Below are 21,518 nucleotides of genomic sequence, written 5' to 3'. Positions count from 1 at the left end.
TACTCCTACGCGTTAAATTATAAGTATAAACAAGTAGGCATGTAGACTCTGTATTACTCCTCTGACTTTGTTCTCGTCCAATTTAACCTAGTATCCAAAATTAGACAGATTTCATTATAACAAACATTCTAAACAGGCTGAATGTAAATAAGGTAAAACGTGTTAACGACGTTCTTTTATTCTTAGACCTAATGACCTAGTTTTCGACTCTAGACAACAAAGTTTAGAATTTGTCCCAGACTTTATGGGACAAATATTCTGACAAGGTTTCATGGAGATCACATAAAATGTGGAACAAGGCTTTTTTTATGATTTGACCTAGTGACCTTGTTTTTGACCTCAGTTGGCACAGTTTCAAGCTGAAGTTAGATATTTTAAAACTGTTTAACAAATGAGGATCCGGAGAAAATGTGGCTTTTGGATAGTTTAAGTATTTCTTCAATTCGTTCCAGTGACCTAGATTTTAATCCGGATAAACCAGGATAAAGCATGGCCTAGATGTCATAAAGATAAATACTCTTCCGAGGTTTCATGTAGATCAGATAGACAACTTGAATGCGTCTGTAGGACACAGGGTGTGCCCCACTGGTACATTTGTCACAAATAAGGGGCAATAATTCAAATGTTTGCAGTCTTAAGGGGGTATAGCCTCAACAAACATTTTATGAAAAGAATTTATTATTCTAGGCCATATATTTTTTTAGCTATGGGTATCACAAACAAAATATCCACTTTTTTGACTATTTCAAGGGCCATAACTCTGTAATAAGCGCTAAGATTCCCAAGAAGAATGCCAAGTGTGCAAGGTCACATCAATATAAAGACTCAAGCAAGTTTTTATGTCAATTTACATCAAATACTTTTTGAGTTAGGCACATTTTAGGTGAAAATGTGCATTTTTGACTATTTCAGGGACCGTAACTTTAAAAATAGGAGGTGAAGCCAGCCCAAAATAAGAGGTGCGCAAGTTCATATCATGATAAAGACTCGTGCAAGTGTTCATCCATTTATATCATATAATTTTTGAGCTAGGTTCGTCACAAGGTGAAAATGTGCATTTTTTACTATTTCAGGGGCAACAACTCTGGAAAAAGGGGGCGGAGGCAGTCAAAAAATAGGAGGTGCGCAAGTTCATATCATGATAAAGACTCATGCAATGGTTAATCAATTTATATGAAATATTTTTTTAGTTAGGCCCGTCACAAGGTGAAAATGTGCATTTTTGACTATTTCAAGGGCCATAACTCTGAAGAGCGGACCCAGATGAAAAATAGGAAGTGCGCAAGTTCATATCACGATAAAGACTCATGCAAGGTTTAGTCAATTTATATGAAATACGTTTTGAGTTAGGCGCGTCACAGGGTGAAAATGTGCATTTTTGACTATTTCAGGGGCAACAAGTCTGAAAATATGGTGCGGACCCAGATGAAAAATAGGAGGTGCGCAAGTTCATATCATGATTAAGACTCAATGCAAGGTTTCATGAATCTATATCGAATACTTTTTGAGCTAGCTGTGTCACAAGGTGAAAATATGCAGTTTTTACTATTTCAGGGACCATAACTCTAGAAATAGGATGTGGAGCCAGACGAAAAATAGGAGGTGCGTAAGTTCATATCATGATAAAGACTCATGCAAGGTTTCATCAATTTATATCAAATACTTTTTGAGCTAGGAGTGTCAGGAACCTCGGACGGACGGACGGACGGACGGACGGACGCACGCACGCACGCACACACGCACGGACAAGACCAAATCTATATGCCCCCACCACTCATGGGGGTGGGGGGGGGCACAAAAATACTTGTAGCATAGAGTGTTGACAAGGATTGTCTTTGATTTAACCTAGCAATCTTGTTTACTTTATCTAAGGTGCTCCAGTTTCAAACCGGACTTAGATTTCATTGATTTATCAAAAGGTGTACTTTCTAACTAGGTTTCATATAAATAAAAATGTGGCCTCTGAAGTGATTATAAGATGTTACTATGTTTGATCTAGTGCCTGTGGCATATCATTTTATCCCAGAGGATCCAGTTTAAAACTTCATCTAAATTTTATGACGATAAACTTTCTGACAAGGTTCCATATAATTCATACATAAATGTACTAACATGTTTTTTCTGTGATTTAACCTAGTTATCTAGTTTTTTTACTCTTTCGAAATTGAACATAACATGGTCACTTGCATGCAGCAGTACTTGTATCGCATTTGTTTTATAGCTATTTGAAATGTAAAACTAATTAAGCGATCTAGAACAATCATGGTGCCCTTATTGAAATAAACTGTGTATGGCCGTCTAAAAAAACATAAAAGTTAAGGGTAGATTTCGATTTCCCGGAATCACAGAGCACCCCAAACACAGAAATAGAGCCATGTACCGCAAAGTAGGCTCACAACAAAAACAAACCTGTAACGGAAAAATATTTTAGACGGGTTGCGTCAAAACTCCAATAAAAAGTATTTTCTAAATTACGCAAAATAAAGAAAAGGGGTTGGGGGGCGTAAGGGGTAAATAAAAGGGTCGGGTGTTGGGGAAAAAGTGGGGGGAAAAAAGATGAATATTAAAAACAGCTTTTTTGCAGCGATGGAAGGAAATGGCCGCTCATTCATTATACAGATGAAACATAATAACATGTAAATACCTAAAACTCTGCATGGCTTCGTTTGTTGTATACGAAGGATTATTTCTGCATCACTCATCAATATGTCATTTTCTAGTATGCATAATAATGTTTGACTTGTATTCTTCTGTTGAAGGAATTGTAGTAATTTTCTTCTTCTTTCCTTCCCAAAAGCGCATTCCTTTATCTTTAAAAGCTCTTTTGATGAATCCTGATCAAGTCTTCCATTTTCTAAGACTTTGTCAATGAAAGGTATGTCCAGATCGTCAATCTTTTCGACAATATAGTCAAAATGACTTGTAATGCTCCTGCTTGTCAATGTACAGAGACAGCCTAAAATATAATGTATAGTTCAGCTTCAAATTTAATCTAGGTTTTATGAAAATCAGATCGAACTGTGGTCTCTACAGTGTTAATAATGTTTTATTTCTATTATTTGACCTATTAACCTAAATTTTGGCCGCACATAACCAAGTGTTAAATTTGATCTAGATTTTGAAGATTCACATATTCTGATAAAGTTTTATGAAGATCAGGAATCGATTGTAGCCTCTTAGTATAAACTATTTATTTCTATTTTGTTACCTCTTTACCTATTTTTACCTCAGATAAGCCAGTTTCAAGTTTGCATAATTGTATAAAGACAAATATTCTGGCAAAGTTTAATACACATTAGGTAGAAAATGTATTTCTTTGATATGACCCAGTAACCTAGTTTTTGACCTCAGATAACCCAGTTTCAAACCTGACCTTAACTTCATGCAGATGAACATCCTGGCAATGTTTTAAGAAGAGGAAGTAGAAAATGTGCTCTACAAAGTTTTCTTATTTCTTTCCTCAGGTGCGCCAAAACGACCCGCAGATAAATTTGAAATAGTAATGAACACTGCTCGTAGAAAATGCAACCAGACAAGAAAGTAGCAGACACTAGTTTCATTGCGCCTGCTCAAGAGTGGTAACGTAATGTGCAACACCCTCCTATCCCCAAACATTGTCTTAAGCGATTGTTACATAGATTAGACTTCATGATCTTGAAGGACCAAAATGTAAGAAAAACACTACGTCCGAATACGATCCTACATTTTAACCAAGCCACAAGGTAGGTAAAGACTACTACTTAGGTCGTTAATCAAATCCTTAAGATGATATTAGAAGAAAAATAAATGCACACTAGGTTGGCTGAGTCTTTTCATGAGCGGTTATTAAAAGTTCAAACCATTCAAATATCGACAATATAGGTTATTGTGCCATGTTTTCGGAATAGGTATTGAAATATAAAATGCTTATAAACTTACCTTCCCCAACTTCATCAAGGATGTCAAGGAAAGTCTTCTCTTTATCTACATAAATGTCCAAAGACGCAATTGTTGATTCTAGTTCCTTAAGTTTCTCTTTGGACTCTGTATCAAGCAAACCCAATATTAATGAATTTGCCCGGCCATCTTGGCAGAATTCTTCTAATTTCTGTACAGATATATCTGAAGAAGCTAGTAAACTAATTCTGATTGACGAAAACTTTAGACTCTTAAACAAAAGCGTGCACTCTTTCATCTCTTTCTCTATAGCTTCGCGTTTAGCAGGATCGTTATTGGCATCCTCCACGAGTTTCTGTTCAATCTCTTTTATCTGACGCAACTTCATACTTGGATGATCATGCTCATTGCTATCTTCAACAACAGTGCTGTTTTTTCCTTTTTGTAAGAAGTTAATTCGTAATTCTGTCGATGGTCCTTCTAGTTTCGACGATAAATCGGTTGATGATGAACCGGATGAGGCATTCGACAATACTGAAGTGTCAGATGATTTGTCTACAAAACAGATATGGCATAGCATGAGTATAAACATTTTTTTTTCAAAACGATTGAGTAAAATATTCCAGACCAAAGTCATTTTGACAGAGTATTTTATCACTTATCTTGTAGGCAATAAAAATAGCCCCAGGAAACCATTTAGTTAGCATACAGAAACAGAAGAACTGTTCCATCACTGTCTTACTGTATACTGATAGATTATAAACAGATATTTAAGTCGTATGTCGAAAAACCGCACACGCACGCATTGACGCACCATGTGTTTTAACTATAATACTAAGTAAATTACCATTTTCACTGGAGTCCGAAAGCAATCCTGTGTATTTGTCTTTTATTGGTTTCAAAATCATCCATGCTTGATCTTGAGGTAAAGAATCTAGATGTTTACATAAAAGTTTAACTCTGCATTTCCTACTGTTTGCCTGTATTATTTCCTCATGGTCTTGTAAATGTAGCCCACGGAACTCCACAATATCATCTATCACATCTAAAGGCTCTATCTCATTAAGGATCACGTTTTTCTTCTTCATGAACATTTCCAACAAGGTTTGGCTTTCTGAAATGATTATTGTAAATATGATAATTAATTTATAGTAAACTACAAGATAAAGAACAAGAGCTGTCGCAGGACAGCAACGCTCGACTATTCAACAGCCTTGTCAATTGAATTCATATTGAAAAAGTTGAAAATGGGGCATACTTTTGTAAAATTGAAAAACAGGGTTATGGAACCTGTACAATGCAAATCAGCTCATGCCAATGGAAGTTCCCATCCATTCTCATTAGTGGGTACTGAGATATCAGCTTTCATTAAAAAATTTAGCCCAAAAAAATGCTAAGTCAAAAAAGGGGCATAATTTTGTAAAAAGTATAGTTATGGAACCTAAACACATCATGTCAGATCATGACAGTGAACAAGTGTGAAATTTCAATCCATTCCCATTTGTGGATACTGAGATACCAGCTTACATACAAAAACTTAACAAAAAAGTATTAGTCAAAAAAGGGACATAATTTTGTAAAAACAAGTAGAGTTATGGAACCTGTGCACTGCATGTCAGATCATGACAGTGAACAAGTGTGTGAAGTTTTAATCCATTCCCACTGGTGGATACTGAGATATCAGCTTACATATAAAACCTTAACCTAAAATTTCTAAGTCCAAAAAGGGGCATAAAGCAAAATAGGGTCATGTTTCTGTGCAGTGTAAGTCAGTTTATCACAGTGAATAAGTGTGTGAAGTTTCAATTCATTTCCACAAGTGGTTACTGAGATATCAGCTTGCATACAAAAACTTAACCAAATCGGGACGCGGACGCCGGCGCCGATGCAGACGCCGACGCGACGCATGAGTGAGTCCAATAGCTCTAGATCTACCTATTCTTTGGATAGTCGAGCTAAAAATTAGACATCATTCGAATACGGCATTCTTCCTATCTCTATTTACGTTTCAACCTTACGGTATAATCACAGTGTTCAAGCATAACGGTTTTACTCTTACCTCCTGTGAATACATCAACAATAGAATTATGTTGACGGAACTGAACTCACGTTTTGTGACCACAGTATGGGTGTGTTCAAACTGATATGTAGAGGATATTTGTTTGTTTTGAGTGAGTATGGAATATATCTCACTAAGAAGTGAGAAAATTTCAAATATTTTCATGAGCGCGTCACTTTGAGGTGCGATATTCTATATTCACGAAAAACAAACAAATTTTCTTTTTATTTTATGCTTGATTACATTGAGATATGCATTTTGAAACAAATTTTAATCTCATTGCGGGAAACAGACGCGTGTAAACGAACATGACGTCAGACGTGTTGTGACGTTAGAAAGATGCACACGACATAAAGTTCCATTTTGCTTTATTTCTTGCTGCATAACGTTATGAAATTCTCATTAAGTAAAATAATTTGAATCGAGAAATATACTATAAAGAACTACAATCTTCAAGTGCAACTACAATCTTCATCCTGTTTTAAACAAATAATTTAAAGCTATATTATTTACAGTAAGTGATATGCAGTATATCTCACTGATTAAACACAGTATTTCATCAGTTAGCATAAAATAAAAGCAGATTGTAATGATTTGGTGGCCGATGACGTTGGCGTTAGAACGATATATTGGTTTCTTAAACATCTTTCAAGTATTGATGTATTTAAAGAATTAGTTTAAGATCACGGAATCGAGTACGGGGTTCCCAAGGATAAGGATCTTAGACAGTTTAAATTTTAGTATTATCACATGTTTGACCCAGCGGGTGTGAAATAAAGCCATTACATAAACTTGATAACACACAAGTGTAATAAAGCTTTGGCGTTGACGCCGTTTATTTATAGGAGATGTTGGGCGAGTTCACTTGGTCTATAATAGGTAAAGAAAAAAAATGTTGGAAAAGCTTACATATGATGAAAGGATATTACATTTGTGACTTTCCACGTTGAATTTATTAAACTCATTGAATAAATTGATAAAATGCTCGGCACAGCCTCGCATATTAATATGTTATTCAACTCGTTTGATAATTTCAATATGGAATGACACTCATGTAATAACCTCTATTCATTGTTCAGTTATTCTGAACTTTTGTTGAGATCATGGACAATTTTTGACCACTGATATGATCTATATCTGGATAAAACTCACCATACTGCTTTGGTTGGTAAGGTTTAGGTGATGTTTGCAATGTTAGCACAATTCCTTGCTGACCGGTCTGTGTCAGTGCGCTCATCAACTCTTTGTACACGTCACAGCTGCCAGACTTACGATGCATTGCTTTGTATAACGCCTTGATGAATGCATCAACGCGCATTCGTCTCGATTTCTGATTGACAATTGTTTCATGTGATGATGCGTCTAGTATCTGTTTCTTTTTCATTCTGTATGCAACTTCCAACGGCTCCATTTCTTCTTTTAAAGTTTTAAAGTGGTCGGACAGTACACTGCCGATATCAGATTCCTGTACAATACAAGTTAGCAGTGAAAGAAACCGTTTGCAGGCTCACACCTTTTCAAGAGATTTCGGTTATTCGCTAAAGCATGGACTGTTTAATCTCTTATTTCTCCGTCGGGAAACTTTCTATTTAAATACCAGTTTAAACTTACTTGGACACGAGAGCAGTAAAAGGCTACTAGTGTGCTTGGTTTTACTTCGTTTTCCCAGTACGATGTTATATTTTTACTTTTCAAGTTACTCAGTTTCCGTTTATTATCGGGCCCGCTTGCGGTGAGCTCGATATAGTCGTCACTTTCGGTGTATGTGCGTGCGTGCGTCCGTCCGATTTTGTCCGGACCATAACTTTGACATGCATGGACAAATCTTGTTTATATTTGGCATGAATGTTTACCTCAATAAGAAGGCGTGTCACGCGCAAACCCATGTTCCTATCTCGAAGGTCAAGGTCACAGTTGGAGGTCAAAGCTGAAATTAAAGTTTGTCCGGACCATAACTTTGACATGCATGGACCAAATTCGTTTATATTTAGCACAAATGTTTACCTTAATGAGAAGGATGTCATGCGCAAACCCCATGTTCCTATCTCAGTGGTCAAGGTCACAGTAAGAGGTCAAAGGTCAAACTGAAGCTTGTCCGGAGCATTTTTCCTTCATGCATGGTGGGGTTTTGATGAATCTTGGCATGAATGTTCACCTTTATGAGACAGAGTGTCATGCGCAAGAACCAGGTCCCTAGGTCAAAGGTCAAGGCCACACTTAGAGGCCAAAGGTCAGATACAAGAATGACATTGTCTGGAGCATGTCTTCTTCATGCATAAGGGGATTTTGATGTAACCTGGCACATTATGTTCAACATCATGAGGCAATCTAGTTATTAGAATTACTTCCCTTTGTTTTTACTATAAATAGCTTATATTGTAAATTTCTTATTACTGGCCGTGGAGAAAAATGGAGACCACTTTACTGTGGTACAACATGCATGTTACATCCAATTTCTGGGTGTATTTTGACCTATCTCTACCTGGTAAGGAGTTTTGTGTGGACTTATATTATATATATATATATATTTGTATTTTCTATCATTTGTGAAAAATAATATATGCAAATACAAGTGTTGTAAATCAGTTCTGACACCGTCAAAAAGTATAATAAATGTTACTTTTTTAGACCGCTGGAGGGCTCGACATTCTGCCCGTGGGTATGCAGAATGTATTTTTATATTTAATTGCATATAATTCGTGTCATAACAGCGTAAATACATATGCATATATATGACATGCGTTTAAAAATATACAGGTAGCTTCCCGGAACCTTTTGCATGGTCCCGAGTCTATCACAATAGAGCTAGCTTAGATTCTGTTTTGTGACCTATACATGAATTGTAACTATCTAATATACAAACATATGATATATTTTATTCGTCTCAATTGTGAAAATGATAAACATTATTAAAAGTAAAACAGTTTTTGTCAATTATATAACCATAAGTTGTGCATTGTAAACTTGATTGATATACTGTAATAAGAGATTTCAAAAGTAAATTCGCCGGTTAAACCAAGTTTGGTGACTTGATTAAAAGTAATATAGAACTATTTCTATTTTTATATTTGCATAGCCATTAAAAGAACATTGAGAGAGGTGCAACCAAGGGTGCTATAGATCACGTCTTGTTTATCAAGTTCATGCGAAGAAACTGTTTAAAGATATCTCTATTTTAGCCCTTCAGTCAAGTGAAAAAAAGTGAATAGAACTGAGAAAGGACGCCGACGTATACTACATACCATGTCTAGCCAAACATTTCTAGCGGTTTATCAGGAAAAGGTTAAAGGGTTTTTGTTCTACTTATAGTTCAGATGGCCCTTAATAAACCGAACCATCTGAACATTTTAGAAATGCATTTTTTTTTCCACTGAAGTAAGCTCTAAAGGGGTCAAGCAGGACCCTTTGCATAACTGAGAGAGAGAGAGAGAGGGGGGGGAGAGAGAGAGAGAGAGAGAGAGGTCAAAGCAAGAACCCAACAGGCTATGTTCGATGCATTAAGCAGTTCATGAGTAGAAGTTATTGAAAGATTTTGTTCTCTTTTAGCTGTGGTGGCCCCTATAAAAGGGAAATCATTTGAACACTACAGGAATACTACAAACTAAGATTGGTAAAGATCCATCAACAGAGGTCCTTGAATGGATAATACGGTCACAAACTGTTGACGCAGGACTCATGAGGATGGACACAGAAGAACGCACGCCGGACCATCCACCTATACAAATCAGGCAATGAATATTTTAGGTTCGATCACAAGTTGTTTTGCCCTGTACGAACATCTATGTCAATTATGATATTGAACAGTACAAGAACAGTACAAGATTAAAATTATTCGTACTTGCGCTGTATCCTGGGAACTTGGATTGAAAGAAGCAATGGCCTGATCTGAAAAATAAATTTTCAAAACATTACTGTAAATGAGAAATACTAGTACGTTTTAACTGGTAGAAAAATAATCTGGAAATAGCTAGAAATTATCGAAGGCTTAGAACGGGACTTGACTTTAAAGTTAAAGTTTTAATGTCAACAATTGTCAACAACTCAAACTAAATGGTAGCTGTAACTTATAGCGGTCGGCATCTTTTTCAGGGACTTCATCACTTTCTTCGATAGAACTAAATATAATTTTACATTATTGTAATATCGAAGGTTAATGTGAAAAACATGAAATTCAGGTCTTTCTTCAAGTATTGAAAAGTACATAAAATAACATATTGCACATCATAATCTCAAAGAACTAGAAACGGTAACACCACCGAGCCAAAGACACATGACACTTTTACGGCCGCAGACTGTTATTGTGATAGAAAACTAATTCTAACACGACCAGCAAATAACCTACATACATGTAGAGCGAAATCTATCTCGGGTTATTCTGCAATAAACCACTCGCGTGCAATGACGTCATCCGATCCAGGTGCGTAGCACGGTCGTAAAAAGTAGTTACCATTTTTTTCTAACACTTTTGATACTAGTAGATATGTCGTGTGAGAATCGAAATAATAAGTTTTTCGTTCTTATGCGAAACAATATATCACTCAGGCCTACGGCCTTCGTGATATATTCTTACGCATACGAACTCAAAACTCGGGTTATTCAACGATAAACGACGTTTGGGAACTTATTATTTCTTAAATTTATAAGAAGATCATGTGGCAGCATAGAACGCACCCTAGTAAACTAAAATCAAAATAATAGCAGACTCGTTTTGGCTTTCTGTTCGTGAAAAAATAGAGGAACATAGAATGGATTCCATGATCACAATGGATCAAAATTCATATCACAATCAAATCTTCAGAATTTCAAGTCAAATTTATAATACGTTTGTGTATAAACAAGTGAATAAAGTATTGCCATACAATACAAAGTCCCCTACTGGAAGGCACCTAATTTTCTCTACGACGGTATATAATAATGAACTAGTATCTGTCAATGATGTACAAACAATATTGTACTATATATGCAATATGTTATAACAAAACACTTGGATTAATATTTGCATATATAAAAACCTATAGTTGTTTTCATATTGATATTTTTCGGCCGATTATAAAAAAGTTATCATATAAGTTATTTATAGTAACAACAAAGGGAAATTAATCCCCCCTCCCCACCCCGTAAAAAAATCTATATAATTCAAGTCCACAAGAATTCTTTACAAGGTAAAACTAGATCAAAATACACCTAAAAATCGGATGTAACATGCATGCTGTACCAGAGAGGTCTTGATTCTTCCCTACGGCCAGTAATAAGGTTACAAGTTAAAAGTTACAATATAATCTATTGATAGTAAAACAAAGGGAGGTAATTCTAAAAACAAGGCTGCCTCAAGGTGGTGAACATTTCTGTGCTAAGTTACATCAAAATCCCTCCATGCACGAAGAAGTAATGCTCTGGACAAAGTCATTCTTGAATTTGACATTTGACCTCTAAGTGTAACCTTGACCTTAGACCTTGGGACCTGGTTTTTGCGCATGACAATCTGTCTCATGGTGGTGAACATTTGTGCTAAGCAACATCCAAATCCCCCATGCATGAAGAAGAAATGCTCAAGACAAAGTCATTCTTGTATCTGACCTTTGGCCTCAAAGTGTGACCTTGACCTTAGACCTAGGGACTGGTTTGGCCTCTAAGTGTGACTTTGACCTTAGACCTAAGTACCTGGTTCTTGCACATGACACTCCGTCTCATGGTGGTGAACATTTATGCCAAATAATATTAAAATCCCTTTAAGGATTGTTGAGTTACAGACTGGACAGGAAAAAAGCCCTTTTGCCCTTTGACTTCCAAGTGTAACCTTAACCTTGCAGCTAAGGGACCGGGTTGTCTCATCCAGGGGAATATTTGTGCAAACTGATATTTAAACCCTGTTTGGCATGACAAAGTTATGGACAAAACAGAGAAAAAAATCTTATTGACATTTGATCTACAAGTATGACCTTGACCTTTAAGCTAGGGCTCTGGGTGTTGCGCTTTACACGTCGTCTCATCATGGGGAACATTTATGCCAAGTAATATTGCAATTCATTGATGTATGACAAAGTTCTTGGCCGGACAGGAAAAAAAAACATATAAACATTTGACCTCCAATTGTGACCTTGACCTTTGAGCTAGGGGTCCGATTTTTGCGCACGATATGTCGTCTTATCATGGAAAACATTTGTACCAAGTAATGTTAAAATCCCTTCATGGATGGCAGAGTAATGGACCGGACAGGAAAAAAGCCATGTTGAACTTTGACTCCAATTGTGACCTTGACCCTTGAGCCAGGGGTCCGGGATTTGCGCACGACACGACGTCTCAACATGGGGAACATTTGTGCCATGTGATATTTATGAGTTATGAGTTATTCATGAGTTATGGACCAGACACAAAACAGACCCTGTCCATGCCATGTTAACATTTGACTGCCAAGTGTGACCTTGACCTTTGAGCTAGGGGTCTGAAAATTGTGCATCACACCTCGTCTGATTATGAGGTACATTTGTACCAAGTAATATTAAAATCCCTTCATGCAGTTTGTGACCAGACAGGAAAAAAGCCCTGTTGGCCTTTGACCTCCAATTGTGACCTTGACCTTTAAGCTAGGGGTCCGAATTTTGCGCATGACAGGTCGTCCCATCATGGGAAACAGTTGTTCCAAGTAATATTGAAATCCCTTCATGGATGACAGAGGTATTAACCGGACACGAAATTGCGGACTGACGGACGGAATGACGGACGGAAAAGCGCATTCCTATAGTCCCCGAAACAGGTTTTCAACCAGCAAAGGACTAATAATATCTACGTTCAAACTTTAATGTGAACTGTTGCCGACAGTATTTTCTTTTCTTTTTTGTATTATTCTGAGTCATTGTGAGAATGACAACAAAAATACTTTCCTTCAGGATGATGAAATGAAAATGGAAATACACGGGAATCTAAGAAATGACACTGAAATATTCTGCAATTTTTATTTTACATAGCACTCTTTAATCTTAAAATATCTTTATTTCTTATATTGCTCTTAAGTAATGATGGCTGGAGGACTGAGTGACGTCATTTTGCAATAACACACTAACCTTGCGTATCCCATCCTTGGTACCGAGGCATCTTTTCAGGGACTTCATCACTTTCTCCGACAGATCTAAATATAATTTCTAATTTTGCATTATTGTAATATCGTATGTAACTAAAAAACATGATATTCAGGACTTTTCATCAGGTATTCAAAGGTACAAATAAAGTAACATATTGTAAATGTCTTAAATGACATTAATTCTTTAAGTTGATACCACAACGTTGTTTAGTAAAGAATACGTTTTTACACTTCCAAAATATATGCAAATCCAGACAAAGTTGTCAGAGATCGTGTCTATACAGGCTCTATGGTTATCACCAGATAGCATGGATATTTTACACAGAAGGCGTTTTTATTTTAAGGATTGTATACGTTGACGTTGGTATCTTCGAAATGAAAGATGTACTTTAAAATAAACAACAAAGTGAAGTTTAATAGGAGCTAAAAAACAAATTTCATACAATATTCTCTTCGTACTTCTAAATAATCTCTTAAAAAAAAACAATTCCATATCTTATTAATAGATCAGCGTTGGAACAACAAAATTAAATAAACTGCTTACAGTGATCTCTGCCTCTTTGTTGTCTGAAAGAAAAACAACATTTTAATAACTCACGGAACATGGAAAATAAAAGTATTCAGTAGGCATTGTAACTGAAAATACAAACTTTAAGTAGGAGCTATCTATATTATATGTATGTGAAGTTAAGTACATCAGAATACAAGGACTGAAAAAGTTATTAAAATATCATTTCCTGAAAAAGAGTTATTTGAGCTGAAAAAAATGATCCCGGATGAAATATTTGGAAAAAATGAAGACAACTCCACAAAGACTTTATGATAGGCTTAGGTGACAATTGACCTAGTACCTCATGCAAACTACCCACTTTTTACCTCTAATCAGGAAAAAAGCATGCCTACTTGCCACATGAATTAGCAACCTGAATGCAAAACTATGTAAAGATCAAATAATTGATTGCCCTGGGGAAAGTAGGAATGTGGTGAAATTTGTCAGCAAACAGAAGATTTTTTTTAAAAAGTCAAAACCCACAGAATTTCACAAGGTGAAATATGTTGAAAAGGCTACTGCTGGAAAGAGAACAATCTCAACTACCCATACATATGCGTCAAAGTATGGGAAAAATATCTAGAAATATGAGAAAATCGAAGAAATTAATTTCAAGATTGTTAGATGCATAACTGTGTAATCATACATGGCATTTATCATAGATAGGTTACTTTTCCTTTGCACTGATATAACAGGGACAGGATTAGGATTAACAAATGGTGTTCACTCAACAGTTTCACCATATAATTAGATTGTTTCCCTTGCGTAAAGAAGGCTTAGGGTAAATCTCTAATACAGTATTGAATACATTTTAGTGTAATAATAAACATGATATACAATGTTTATATCTGCCTGTTTGTCTACAGCTTCGTGATTATGGTACTGATGCTTAATTAAGGGTACTTAGCAGAATAATGTGCCTGCATATGATTAATTTGCATATTACACTTCTGTATTGTTGAAGTTATAGAAAAACACGAAAACGTCAAAACAAGTAGAATACTAGTAAGTAAGGTCACGCCAAATTGAATACTTGTTCATCAGATTTTTTTTTTTTCAATTAAAATGTGAGGTGGTAAGCGAAAAATAAACTTAAATTTTAAAGAGCGAGAGAAGAGCGAATGTATATATTTTCATTTTTTTTTTTCTTTTCTTTTTTTTTTTTGGCTCTCGTTTAACTGAAAGACTGCCCTTAAATAGAAAGTACAACACATTCACAATATAAAAATAATTCACATGGGATACAGAACATATAACAAGAGCTGTCCATAAGGCAGCATGCTCGACTATTCAACAAGTCAAACAAGCGCACGAAAAACTGTAACGAATTTTTCTACGTTAAAAAGGGACATTATTTGGATTAAATTGAACCACGAGTTGACTTACTTCGTTAATTCAGTACAGCTGATCCAATACATGTCGTTGTTACTGAGATACAGCTTAATTGTTTCACGCAAAACTTTAACCAAATTTTTCAAGCCGGAAAAGGGTCATGATTTACATTACATTCACCTTAGAGTTTTCTAAGTTTGGTGACTAAGATGCATTTTGAGAACGGTTGGCGTCAATCCAATACATATAGTTGTTTTTGTGTGTTGGGATTAACGTCACACCGGCACAATTACAGAAAAAAGGTAATGGTAGATTTTCCAGAAGTACAGAGGAACCAAAACACAGCCAGACCGAGGGCCATGTATCGCAAAGTAGATCCACAACAAAAATAAACTGTAACGGAAAAATATGGCAGACGGGTTGCTTCTAAAATCCACCAACAAGTACAACTTGATTATATGCAAAATACAAAAATGGGGGTAAGAGGTAGATGAAAAGGTGGGGGTGTGCAAGAAAGTTGAAAAAAACAAGAATCAAATTTCTAGCTTTTCATGGTAGGAACGACACGAAATATCCCTACTGGACGGCTTCCTTACATCTACACTTCCTATACCCAAGAGAGGTTCGAAACCACCGCGGCTTAGCTAGTTGCGCGCAAAACTTTTTTTTCTAAGATACAGATCGTTACAGGGCCATTATTTATATTATAAGATTTAAACGAGAGGTATCTAATTTGGTTATTTCAGCAGACGTAATGACTAAAAAGTTTCATTCCAATACATACGACGGTTACTGAGATATGACCTTGCACGCAAGACTTTATCCAAGGTGTGACACCAACGTCGACGCCGTATACAGAATAGCTCTCACTAAAACTCAAACCATACAATTATGCCACAAACCAAGTAAAGTGAAGATCAACTATTTGGTACATGGGAAGAAGTATTTTCATATTTTTAGCTCAGACGGTCCATAAAAGGAGATAGTGCTCCAGTTCGAAGGAATTTGAGAAAGAGCTTTACAATGGTGCCACAGACCAAGTCTGATATAATGGATTTTCTGTTTAGCTCTAGCGGTCCCTTAAGGAGACCAAATGCCACTATAAGAACAGATTGCAATGATGCTACACAGCAAACTGGAACACGATCAATCGAGCGGTTTAAAAGAATAAGTTGTTTAAAAGTTGCTCTATATATTTTGCTAGCATGCCCCTAAGAGGGACCAAATACCCCCATTTGAATAAATTTGAGAGAGAATCTTACAATAATGCCAGATACCAAGTTTGAAGAAGATCCATCAAGCGGTTCATAAGAAGAAGTTGAAAAATCGGTTTTCTATATACTTAGCGGAAGGTAATCTTTCATGAGTACATCAACTAGACCTGAGATTGAATAGTTCTGATTGCGTTTTAATTCTACGCATTTGACCATAAAATTAGTCATATCATTTATCAATTCATTTTGTTTGTACATTTCACATAAAAAGTTGACTGACTATTTGCGACGGACACTGATCGAAACCTGAGTAATCTAATACATGCACGATCTAGTAATAAGATACTGTTCTGAATGTTTGTATCGAGTGTACTTCCCGTATACTTTTTGCGGTTGAGAAATTTATTACTTTAAACATTAAATGCCACATAATAGCATGCTGTGTGCACATGCAAGAGAATTCTTCACTTAGACTTTGTTGTAGTATTACGTTTTCATAGAATAACGTTTTGATAAAAAAAGATAGAACATCACTTTTGTTGACATTTTTGTTTGCTCAGTATAATATTGAGCTGAATTACATTCTCTTTGCACCATTTTCTCAAACAGAAAGTGCCACATTTCATTAAGATTGATGCAAAAATATCTTAAATGTGCTTGTGTTTAAATGAGTAGGTCTGACGTTTGTATTCGAACCAACGACCTTAAAAACGTCACATGAGTGCGAATTTATATAATATGATACAGTCAAATAATTTTATAAACTTGTCTGTAAAGCGAGTTTCTGTCAACCTTACATTTCAAGGTTTTGTATCAAAACTTGTCAAAAAGTCAATGATCTCGATAGCTTAAAATGGAAAATATGTTAAAATAGTTAAGGATTAACTGTAACGATAATTTGTCGATGAATTACGTTATTTGTCTCTGATATAATAACGTTTATAGATAATTTCACTATATTACCAATTCACATCACATATTCACATATCTCGGGAGATAAAGCTAAGTACTTTTTGTCTAATACCGTATTTCAACTTAGTAGGGTTGTCTTGTAGCTCTCGGGTTTTATATATTTGTTTGTATATTGTTTTTACTATATTGCTAGTATTTAGGGACTCGTGGAAAATTGGCGTATTGTTCAAATGCGATCTCCCGTAAAATAACGTCTTTATTATTATAGATAGTATGAATTTCGTATGAATCATCATGTATTTTATATAACTGTCTTACCTTGTAACAATATATATATATAATGGACTTACAGGGGGAATTTTCCTCAAACTACGTACAATGACTAAATTTTGGAAACCTGTCAAATGAGCTTTTTCAATATAATCCAGCATAGCGTCTCAATTTACATTGGGGAAATTTTTTTTTTAAATTTACGGATCCCTTCCAAATCAAAGTTTACATATATATTTATGTTTTTAGCGAAGGGTAAGGGAATATACTACTATCCTTTTAAAAATGGCAGAGCCCGTTACCCCCGAAAACAGTTACCCCCCGAAAGGTTATTCCTCTACCCCTCCACCAGTGAATGAAATTTTTTTTAGAAAATTTTTTTCGGTCCCCACTAAACTATAACTCGCAAGACATAAAAGACAAGTCAAAGACATGCAAAAAGTGATCATTTAAATGCACCAATTGTGTATCGCTATATACCAAAAATGGGGGTAAAAAATTGAGTATAATAGATATCGAAAATTCATAAGGGGGGCTATTACGTAAATCTATTTTTGAAATTCATTTAAAAATTTCCACCGATTCAAAAACCAAATTTTTGATTTTAATTTTACTACAATACCTTCTTTTAAAAAAATGCAAACTAAATGTCCAGGTATTTTTTAATAAACGAAAATTTTTGGTCCTTAACCCTATACTTTTTAAAGTATATGAGCCATTTGATTTCATTAGATTTGTGTAAGGTTTTTTGTTCACATAAAGTAAAAGGGGGTTTTGGATCACGGGGAAATCTTGTTTTAGTTTTTAAAATTTAACGGGGTTTTTAGGGTTTGTCTTTAATGTTTAATTAGATTCCATATAATTCTATGTCAAAAGGGTCAATGCTTTTTTTAAATTTGTTTTTATTTTTATATGTTTTTTGATGAAATGAATGGCTTAAATAAATAAAAAAATAATTATAAAGGGTTTTAGTTTTAGAATTCCCGAAAGCGAGGTTTTTCCCCCCCCCTGACCCCTTGACCCTATTCTCTAAGTGGCTTTAATCTTCCCCTAAACAAAAATACAAAACTTGGTACCTTTGATCCCCTAAAAATTTTTAAATTTTAGTTAAACCCGAATAAAAATTTGGTTTAACCCAAAAAAAAAGTTTTAGCTTTGGTCCGGACTGACCAAATCCCGGAAAATTTAAAATCCACAGGTTTCAAACCCTAAAAACCAAAAAAAATTTTTTAAATACATATGAATAGATGATTTACGAAAAAAATATATTGTTTAAAAGAAAGAAATTTACGATAATTAAATCCTCATTATGTTATAACAAAAAAGGGGGGGAAAAATGATAAAGGCTACTTTTTCATCTTGGGGAAAAATAAAATCAAAGTTTGTTAAAAGTACGGGGGGAAATTTTAGATATTCCAAAGCATTTTTCCCTTTAAAACCAAAGAAAGGTTTAAATTCAGGAAATAAATTTTTGGGGGGCCAGGAAATCCCCTAATAAGGGCCCCCCTGTCAATGAACGGGTGCAGATGTATGGCCCATGTTTTTGCATGACGGGGTGTAAAAAGGGGGAATGTGATAAGCAAATGTTTTCCAAAATTTTAAATAAAACTAAATAAAAAAACATTTGGAGAAAAGTTTGCAAAACATTTATTTAAAAAAACCAGCTATCAAAAGAAATACACATTGGTCTCGGAAAAAAATCAAAAAAGGGGGAAAAGGGGGTAAGTACCCCCCCGGAATCACATGGAGCGTGTTTAGCAAAAGAATTACCAACCAATTAAAAAAAATTTTTAAAACGAAGATTTGATTTTTAATAAATTTTGTGATCTTGGTCAGCTGATTTAGTAAAATGCAATTTTTTAAAAATTAAAAAAAGGGAAAAATACTTGTTAACCTTTTTTGATTTTTTTAGTAAATTGCTTGGGGTTATTCCATTAAAAAATAAAAGGGAGAATCTGTTACTGAAGCATTTGAAAAAAATAATTTTGAAGGACTTTTACCAAAATTTTGGGTAGTGAAGGAAAGAATTTTAAAAAAAAAAAAAATTTTAAATCTTTTTTTGAATAAAAAAAGATTAATTTACCAACTTTTAATGGGAAAAGGGTTAGAATAAAGATTTAATAAAAATTTTAAAAAGAAAAATGTGGAAATTTTTTCGAAATAATACTTATACTTTTTAGAAAATTTGCAGGAAGGTTGAAAATTTTAAAACAAAAACAAAACATTCTATATAAAAGACCCCAATCGAAGCTAGTAAAAACTTAAAAAAAGGTATGTTTACTTTAATTTATAGGTTTTTTAAAATTTTACCAAAAAGTAAAACAAAATTTAAAATGGTGTCGAGTTCGTTTAAGCAAATTTTTAAAAGAATTTTAAAAGGTATCCCCCAAAGGGCAGGGGAAAAATTTTTTAAAATTTATGGAATTAAAATAAAAACCCCAGACAACATTTTAAAAGTTTTAAATAAGAAAAAATTAAAGGTTTCTTTTATAAAACAAGAACTTTTACCTACACAAAAGAAGTTTTTAGAAAAAAAAAAGTTATTAACGAGCTAAAAGAAAAAACAAGCTTTAGAAAAATAAAGGTTTTCAATAAAAAATTTTAAATAGGGGTACCATTTAGTGAATTGAAAAAAAAATTTAAATTTAAAAAAAAATTTTTATAAATGAGAAAAAAAAAAATCTATTTCTAAAAATAAGGGAAATAGAAACAATAATCAATTTCATTCATTTAAAACCAAACTGCAGCGGTTACAAAAAAGTTATAAATTTGGGGGAGAGTAAGTAGGGATTATTATTACGCGGGTGTTTTTGGGGTTGTTCAGCTGCTTTTAGAAATTGTTCCAGCTATTTCCTAATTTGAGCATTTGCGGCGCTGTTCCACAAAATTTCCCAAATTTTTACTAACGACTAAAATTTGACGACAAGAAATTTATTTTAAAAAGCACTTCTCACAAAAATAAAACAATTTATAACAAAAGCACGGTTTGGAAAAGTTTAAAAGAAAAAAGAGAAAAAAGTTATTAGGTATTTTTACAATCTTTTACAATGCGAAAGAAAAAAATATTCAATGCCTTTGAAACTATATAAGGTTTTTAAAATTTAAAACGGATATAAAAGAAAAAAAAGAAGAAAAGTGTTTAAAATTTTACGTGTGTTTTTTAAAGATTTTTTTCTATAAGTATATTATTATAGATGGTTAAATAGAAAGGTGATAAATGTTTATGTCAAATTTTCTACATTTGGGAAAATAATGAATCCAGACAAAAAATTCATATAAGAAATTTTTAAAAAAGAAAAATTTTTTTATTAAAATCAAAACTTGACAAAAAGTTAGCGTGAATATAAAAATCATGTTATTGATAAATTACAAAATGTTATAGATCCTTTTTTTTTAAAAAATAATTTTTTAAAATGGGACTGTGGTTTTTTAAATTAACTGAAAAAGAAAATGATGAAAGATTATGTGTTTTGCCCCCAGCCAAAAAATTATCGAAAAAATCCAAAAAAAAGAAATTGTAACCGACTGTGATACAAATGAAGAAAAAACAAAAAGCACTTAAAGCATCAAAGAATTTGGTTTAATGCGGGGTTAAAAAAAATGTGTTGGAAGGGACAAACCGAAAAAATGTGGAATTCAAAATTTTAAGGGAAAAAAAGATATAAATTTAGATATTTTTTTTTTCTTAAAGAAAATTTAAAAACTTTATTTATTTTATTATTTTTAATTTTTTTTTAACCCTTTTTTTGTTTGAAGATTTTTTTTCAAAAATAAATTAGATGGAAATTGAGAATCCAAAAGAAAATATTTAAGAAATTTAAAATTTAAAATTTACATATGAAAGACCCAAAAAGAATCAATTATTTTTTAACTAAAAACGACTTTTATGAAATATTTAAATCGAACTTAAAATTTAAAAAGGTTAAAAATAAACGTTGTTTTTAAAATAACTTTTGCAAAAAGGGAAAATAAAACTGAACAATATATAATCAGCTTTTTTTCTTTTCAAGGCTTTAGAAATATTAACACAAACGAAAAAAAAAAAAATTTACTCAAGCTTTTGTGAAAAATAAATGAAGGGTAATTGGATTTCTGAAGGAAGGGGCTTGGAATAGAGTCAGTTGTGCTCATTATAAAAGTTTTAAAGTTACCCCCAATTGGCTGCTTCAAGTTATTTGAATTCCCAAAAAAACCATTAAAAAATTTCAATGAAGGTTAAAAAATTTT

The 21,518-nt window shown here is 33.9% G+C and overlaps 1 protein-coding gene across 5 annotated transcripts in view; it reads right to left on the bottom strand.

Moving 5' to 3' along the window:
• LOC123536077 (uncharacterized) overlaps positions 1 to 21,518 on the bottom strand; it is a 55,868-nt gene that overhangs the window by 14,152 nt on the left and 20,198 nt on the right. For 3 of the 5 annotated variants that reach the window (XM_045318883.2, XM_045318882.2, XM_045318884.2), the window contains exons 2-8: positions 13,558 to 13,580; positions 12,997 to 13,061; positions 9,774 to 9,820; positions 7,088 to 7,400; positions 4,724 to 4,990; positions 3,919 to 4,431; positions 2,645 to 2,956 (exon numbers count right to left, since the gene is read on the bottom strand). In XM_045318883.2, coding sequence (XP_045174818.2) covers positions 2,645 to 2,956; positions 3,919 to 4,431; positions 4,724 to 4,990; positions 7,088 to 7,400; positions 9,774 to 9,820; positions 12,997 to 13,061; positions 13,558 to 13,580 — 1,540 coding nt within the window. The remainder of the gene's footprint in view (positions 1 to 2,644; positions 2,957 to 3,918; positions 4,432 to 4,723; positions 4,991 to 7,087; positions 7,401 to 9,773; positions 9,821 to 12,996; positions 13,062 to 13,557; positions 13,581 to 21,518) is intronic. The other 2 variants (XM_045318885.2, XM_045318887.2) reach the window with 2 other exon arrangements.

The sequence above is a fragment of the Mercenaria mercenaria genome, chromosome 17 (genome assembly GCF_021730395.1).
Source record: "Mercenaria mercenaria strain notata chromosome 17, MADL_Memer_1, whole genome shotgun sequence".
Taxonomy (NCBI): domain Eukaryota; kingdom Metazoa; phylum Mollusca; class Bivalvia; order Venerida; family Veneridae; genus Mercenaria; species Mercenaria mercenaria.
The sequence above is the reverse complement of the archived record's forward strand: the minus strand, read 5'-3'. Positions and strand labels throughout refer to the sequence as shown.